Below are 7,718 nucleotides of genomic sequence, written 5' to 3'. Positions count from 1 at the left end.
AAAAAAAAAAAAAAAGACCATAATAAGAGACAAGGCATTCCATAATAATAAGGATCAATCCAACAACAGGATACAACAATTGTAAATATCTACACACCCAAAACTGGAGCATCCAAATATATAAAGCAAATATAAATGGACAAAAAGAGAGAAATGGATGGTAATACAATAATAGTAGGGGACTTTAATATCCCACTTACATCAATGGATAGATCATCCAGACAAAAAAAAAAAAAACAATAAGGACAGTGTCTTTGAATGTCACATTGGACTAAATGCACATAACAGATATATACAGAACATTCCAACCCCAAACGACAGAATACACATTATTTTCAAGTGCACACGGAAGATTCTGTAGAATAAATCACATGTTAGGCCATAAAACAAGCCTCAATAAATTTAAGATTGAAATCATACCATGCATCTTTTCTGATCACAATAGTATGAAACTAAAATAAATCACAAGAAAAAAAAAAACTGGAAAAAAACACATGGACACTACACAACATGATATCAAAAAACCAATGGGTCAATAAAGCAAAGAAAAAAAAACATGGAGATGACTGAAAATAAAAACACAATGGTCCACATTCTTTGGGATGCAGCAAAAGCAGCTCCAAGAGGGAAGTATACAGTGATATAGACCTGTGTCAAGAAATCAGAAAAAGCTCAAACAATATAACCTTACACTAAAGGAACTAGAGAAAGAAGAACAAACAAAAACAAAAGGTGAGTAGAAGAAAAGAAATAATAAAAATTAGAGAAGAAATAAATGGCATAGGCAAAAAAATAAATAAATAAACTGAGTTGGTTCTTTAAAATGGTAACCAAAATTGACAAACCTTTAGCCAGATTCATCAAGAAAAAAAAAGGACCCAAATAAGAAATGAGAGAAAGTAACAACTGACACCACAAAAATATAAAGGATTATAAAAAATTATAGACCTACAAACTAGGCAACCTAGAGGAAATTGGTGAATTCCTAGAAACATACAATATTTCAAAACTGAACCAGGGAGAAAAAGAAAATATGAACAGACCCATTATAAGTAACAAAACTGAACTGGTCAAAAAAATACCAAAAAATAAAAAAATCCAGGACCAGATGGATTCACAGGGTAATTTTACCAGCCACTTAATGAAGAGTTAATACCTATTCTCCTCAAACTATTCCAAACAATGGAAAAGGAAGGAAAGCTTCCAAATAAATTCTACAAGGCCAGTATTACCCTGATACCAAAACCAGACAAAGACCCCACAAAAATAAAACTATAGGCTAATATTCCTGACGAACATAGATGCAAAAGTCCTCAAAAAAATATTAGCGAATTAGCAACAATACATTAATAAGACCATTCACCACAATCAGGTATGATTTATTACAGGAATGCAAGGATGGTTCAATATTTACAAATCAATCAATGTCATAAACCACACCAACAAAATGAAGAATAAAAATCATGGTCATCTCAATAGATGCAGAAAAAGCATGTGACAAGATTCAACATCAATTCAAGATAAAAACTTTCAAAGTGGAGTTAGAGGAAAGACACTTCAACATCATAAAGGCCATATATGAAAAACCCACAATAATATCATACTCAATGGTGAAAAACAGAGTTTTCCCCTCTAAGGTCAGGAACAGGATAAGGATGTTCACTCTCATCATTTTTATTCAATATAATACTAGAAGTCCTAGCCACATCAATCAGACCAAAAAAGAAATAAGAGGCATCTATGGGGGTAAAGAAGAAATTAAATTGTCACTATATGCAGATAACATGATACTATATAGAGAAAATCCTAAAGATTACACCAAAAAACTACTGGGAGCAATAAATTCAGTAAAGTGGCAGGGTGCAAAATTAATACCCAGAAATCAGTAGCATTTCTATATACTAACAATGAAGCTGCAGAAAGACATTAAAATGTCATTTACAACTGCACCAGAAATAAAATATCTAGGAATTAACTTAACCAAAGAGGTGAAAGACATGTACTCCAATCAGTATAAAGCACTGATGAAAGAAACTAAACACAACACGAACCAATGGAAACACATTCCATCATGCTCATATTAATATTGTTAAAACGTCCATACCACCCAAAGCAATCTACGCACTGAATGCAATCCCTATCAAAATACCAACAGCATTTCTCACAAACTAGAACAAATAATACTAAAATGTGTATAGAACTACATAAGACCCTGAATGGCCAAAGCAATCTTAAGAATGAAGCTGGAGACATCACAATTCCAGGTTTCAAGATATACTACAAAACCACAGCAATAAAAACAGTATGGTACTGGCACAGAAATAGACACACAGATCAATGGAACAGGTTAGAGACTCCAGAAATAAACCCACAATTATATGGTCAATTAATCTATGAAAAAGGAAGCAAGAAGAGACTGTGGGGGAAAGACAGTAGTACTAGGAAAACTGGACAGCTACATGTTAAAGAATGAAACTGGACAATTTTCTTACACTGTACACAAAAATAAACTCAAAATGGATTAAATACCTAAATGTGAGACCTGAAACCATAAAAATCATGGAGGACAACACAGGCAGTAATTTCTCTAATGTCAGCAATAGCAACATTTTTCTAGATACGTCTCCTGAGGCAAGGAAAACAAATGCAAAAATAAACTATTGAGACTACACCAAAAATAAAAAGGCTTCTGCACAGCAAAGGAAATCATTGACAAAACAAAAAAACAACCTACCGAATGGGAGAAGATATCTACAAATGAAAGATCCAATAAAGGATTAATAGTCAAAATATATAAAGAACTTCTACAACACCAAAAAACCCCAAACAATCCAATTAAAAAATGGACAGAGAACCTGAATAAACATTTTCCCAAAGAAAACATAGATGGCTGACCAAGATGACAAGATGCTCAACCTCACTCATCACCAGGGAAATGCAAATAAAAACCACAATGAGATATCAACTGACATCAGTTAGAATGGCTAAAATAAAAATGACAAGAAATAACAAGTGTTTGCAAGGATGTGGAGAAAAAGGAGCGCCCTTGTGCACTGGTTGGTAGTATGGTAAATTGGTGTAGCCACTGTGGAAAACAGTGTGCAGTTTCCTCAAAAAATTAAAAATAGAAATACCATATGGTTCAATAATTCCACTATTGGATATTTGCCCAAAGAAAGCAAAGACTTACTTGAAAAGATATATGCACTCTTATATTTATTGCAGCATTATTTACAACAGCCAAGATATGGGAACAACTTAAGTATCCATCAATAGGCAAATGAATAAAGAAAATGTGTCCACATATGTGTGAGTATTACACAACCATAAAAAAGGAGGAGATTGTGCCATTTGAGATAACATGAATGGAACTGGAGGGTATTATGCTAAGTGAAATAAGTCAGAGAAAGACAAATACCATATGATTCCACTCATAAGTGGAATTAAAAAAAAAAGTAAATGAATAAATAAAAAGCAGAATCAGACCCACAAATACAAAGAACAAACTGGTGGTTGCCAGAGGGGCAGGGGGTAGGGTTGGGCAAAAGAGGTGAAAGGGAGAGGGAGATACAGGCTTCCAGTTATGTAATGAATAAATCACAGGAAGAAAAGTCACAGCATAAGGAATATAGTGAATGATATTATAACGTAAAAGGACAGATGAACAGAGCGGGATGGGACGTGTAAACTTGTCAGATCACTTTGTTATATACCTGAAACTAATGTAACATGGTGTGTCAACTATACTCAGAAAAAAAAAAAAAAAAAGAAAAGAAAATGAGATTGTTAATGTCACATTATACAAAAAAATAAGTCTGCCTAAAATTTTTTTTCTTGTAAAAGATAGGTTTTTTTTTTTCCAGATTTTGAAATCAAGAATGGAAATAATTCATGACTTCACAAGAGAGCAATGCTCCTCATCCATGAAACGGGGTCAGTGTTGATTCTTTCTTCTCTATAATAATCTTATGGAAATCACTTTGTTATGAAGATTGACAAAGTATTATGAGATCTTCTCATCTTCAACAATGATAATTCAGAATATTTGACAGGAAACATTTAAGAAACTAGGGTTTTGTTAAATTTTTAAACAATTATATTTGCCCCTCCCTTATTGAATATTCAATTACACATCTTTAAATGCTTTAGAACTGTGTTAATTGCTTCTATCTGAGAGCTAATGTTTACATTAATTTAAATAAGTAAGGTAGGACAAACTACCACAAAAGCAAAGCATAATACTTATTATATTAACATCAGCTTCTCTTTTTTCCATCCTTTCTCTAATTTTCTAGGTCAACTTGTGCTTTTAATTTTGGTTTTCTTTTCAGTTCCGAGTTCATTATACTTCTGGGCATGGACTTAGAGAGCATAGTCCAGTTAGTGTATGCTAAGTTTTATGTGCAAGGACTAAAAATTCCAAGAGCTGGGTATACACATACCTAACTGCTACACTAAGCAACAGAATTTGACAAACTAATGTAGAAAACATCCAGGATTATATGAAAGTTTGTAAAGTGCCTGGTACAATTTGACTTTTTCACTGTAAAATGTGAACAGGATAGTTCTGTTATTATGATCTCTTCACAGTAAAGAAGAATAATTGAATGAGATACTTAGGAAATACACAGACATTTGTGTGTGCATGTACATACATTTCAAAAATGATGTGCATTTATATAAGGATTTCATTTGTACAGTATAGATTCAAAGATCCCTCATGGAAAATGGCAGTGGACTATACATGTAGCTCCTTCTCTACAGGTTATGCTTTTTGATGTGATTTTTAAAATTTTAATGGTGACATCCTCAAAATGATGAAATATAAACTATACTACATATGAAAATGATAATTCAAGGGGCGCCTGGGTGGGTCAAGAAGTTAAGCATCCAACTCTTGATTTTGGCTCAGGTCATGACCTCATGGTTCTGGAGTTTGAGCCCTGCATCAAGCTGTGCAGAGCCTGCTTGGGATTCTCTCCCTCCCTCCCCTCCTCTCTCAAAACAAATAAGCTTGAAAAAGAGAAAATGATCATTCACTGATTCTTCTGCAAAAATGCAGATTGTTTTATTTACCAATATTAAAGCAAATTCAACTGAATCAGTTTAATACTTTTTTTTTTACCTTTGTGATAGTAAACAGGTAGACTCTTCCTTCCTCTTTCTTTAAGTCATTCATGTACATCGGTGCACCCACCAAGAGCACATCTGTAATGGTGTCTTTATTCACATCAACTGAACACAGCACGCTACCAAAATAGGAGCCAATCTGTAAGGATAAAGCATATTAACCTTAGGATTCTTATGACTCATATACTCTTAATGTTATACTGAACTTTCATTTACTCATTCAACAAACAGAAATAGAGCACTTACTACCTGTAAGGTACTAGAAACATTTAGATAACAGTCCCTTCTCTCAGGCTGTATCATGATGTAACACTTGGTTCTTAAACCTTAGTGTGCACACAAATCACCAAGAAAGACTCTGAATGGGTGCAATCTAGAAAACGGTATGTTAAATAAGTACCCCAGGTGTTTCTGGTGCTGGTGGGTCAAAGACCACATTTAAAAGAGAAACATTTAGGAGGTTTGTGATGTGTGTCATAGAGAAATGCAGGAGGGGGAAGAGGGAGTTGGGACAAATGACTTTGCCTGCCTGTGCAGTTAAGTAGGTTGTCATAGAGGCAATGGCCAAATGCTGTGTGATCAGAGTGCAGGTGTCAGGAAGGCTCAGAAAGATTAAGTGTTATATAAACGGCATCTTAAAAAACAAGGAATTTTCTAGGTGGAGAAGAGTGGGCAGGCATGTGTGATGGAAGTGTCTGTAGCATGATCTTGCACAAGAGACAAGTTCTCAGATACATCAGGACAGGGGAGCAGGTGGAGATACAATGAAATAAGAGAGGCTGGGAATCCGAATGCTCATTGCACGCCTATGTGAATACCTCTTAAGGATTTGGCAATGAACAAGAAAGGATTCATCCTATAACACGGTCATTGTTTTTCCTCACAATAAAATCATGGTTCTTTAAAATTTAAAGAGAGCAAAGTATGTGTCCATAGCTGGTTTGTGGTCAAGGAAGTCAAAGACTCAGGTTCTCTTACTCCTGGAAAATCCATAGACAGTAGGATCACACTTAATTCCAGAAAAGGGGAAACTAAATAGCTGGTTTCTCTAACTCCAGGAAGGAAAATTTGTTGTCAGAGATCAGGGTTGCCTATTTGAAATATGTGCCAAGCCCATGGGTTAGAGCTGCTTGGTGAGGAAATAAGAATCTATTCAGCTGGCCTTTGTTCTAGTCAGACATGACTGGGAGTCATCACAGGTTCTGACTATCAAACTGTCATGTTGAGAAGAAAGTGGTGGAAAAGAGAGTTCCTTTAATTTTAGAAACATCAAAGCCACAGGACACCTTGACAGGCCCAGATATAGTAGCCCAGTCTTGACAATGCTATCCTGCTCCTGTCTTCTCACTTTTCCTCCAGATCATTGACTCCTTGCAAGAGCTTGCCAACAAAGCTGTGGTTAGGACCCAATAATACACATGTAGTAGTAATTTAGGGAGTCAAAAGTATGCAGCTGGATATAACCAAACAGCACAGGCTTTGAGTCTACACACGACTGGGTTTTAATGACAGCACAACCCATGAAAACTCTTTGACCTTAAGAAGGTAAATGCCCAGTTACCTGTTAGAAGGTGACAGATCTCAGTATTGTGAAGATTTAAGGAATCTTCAAGTGAATACAGGTCACAGAAGCAGCCACAGGTTAGGCACTCAATGCTAGTTTCCTTTTCTATCAACTTCCCACTCCTCATCTGCTCTGGTTGACCCCACGATTAATTTCATCTGCTACAAAATGGACTTTACCTGGTCACCTCGGTGAGCCTGAATAACGGTGACATTGCCATTCTCGTCAACACTGTATAGCACTATCTGGCCAGTGTAATTTGCCCGAGGAGCACCAGCAACAAAGTGAACATCTTTTCCGGTAGAAATTGCAGCCACAGAGTAACCTAGAGGAGAAGGACTTGCAGAGGTAGGTGCTATTGAAGAGCTCAGCAGATGGGCTCCCAAAGTTAGTAGCAATGACCAGAGGTCCTTTTTTTGTTAGGAGGCAGGTGTTAGAAAGTGGAGGAGGGTCAGTAATGTACCCTCCAGACTGAGAGGTATTTTGATACTGAAAAACGAAGCAAGCCACTCCATGTCGTTCACACAGAGTTTTATTGGGGGTAACTTACCCAGTGGGGGAAGGTGGGGTGCAGACGGACAGATGATCCAAGCCATTACACAACTCTTCTACGCAGCTATTCCCCACCCCTACTCAGGCCTTCATCTCCAGTTTTTATGGAGGGAGGGGCACGGTGGTGAGGTCACAGGGTAGTTACCTAAAGCAGCACCATGTGTGCACCACAGGATGTCTGCTAGTTGTCTAGAGTGGTGCCACCTGTGCCCCAGGGCCCTCTGCTGCTTATCTAAAGTGGTGGCATCTGGAGGGCGCTTGGGGGGGCTCAGTTGGTTAAGCATCTGACTTCACCTCAGGTCGTGATCTCACATTTCTTGGGTTCGAGCCCCGCATCGGGCTCTGTGCTGATGGCCCGGAGCCTGGAGCCTGCTTCGGATTCTGTGTCTCCCTCTCACTCTGCCCCTCCCCTGCTTGCACTCCGTCTCTCTCTCTCTCTCTCTCTCTCTCTCTCTCTCTCTCTCTCTCTCTC

At 37.1% G+C, this 7,718-nt stretch overlaps 1 protein-coding gene across 1 annotated transcript in view; it reads right to left on the bottom strand.

Moving 5' to 3' along the window:
* Positions 1-7,718, bottom strand: part of ITGA2 (integrin subunit alpha 2) — a 102,410-nt gene that overhangs the window by 32,499 nt on the left and 62,193 nt on the right. The window contains exons 12-13 of the mRNA XM_040496824.1: positions 6,874-7,019; positions 5,126-5,269 (exon numbers count right to left, since the gene is read on the bottom strand). Coding sequence (XP_040352758.1) covers positions 5,126-5,269; positions 6,874-7,019 — 290 coding nt within the window. The remainder of the gene's footprint in view (positions 1-5,125; positions 5,270-6,873; positions 7,020-7,718) is intronic.

Source organism: Herpailurus yagouaroundi, unplaced genomic scaffold (genome assembly GCF_014898765.1).
Source record: "Herpailurus yagouaroundi ecotype Mexico unplaced genomic scaffold, PumYag 29, whole genome shotgun sequence".
In the NCBI taxonomy this organism is placed as follows: domain Eukaryota; kingdom Metazoa; phylum Chordata; class Mammalia; order Carnivora; family Felidae; genus Herpailurus; species Herpailurus yagouaroundi.
This window is presented reverse-complemented; position numbering and strand designations above follow the sequence as displayed.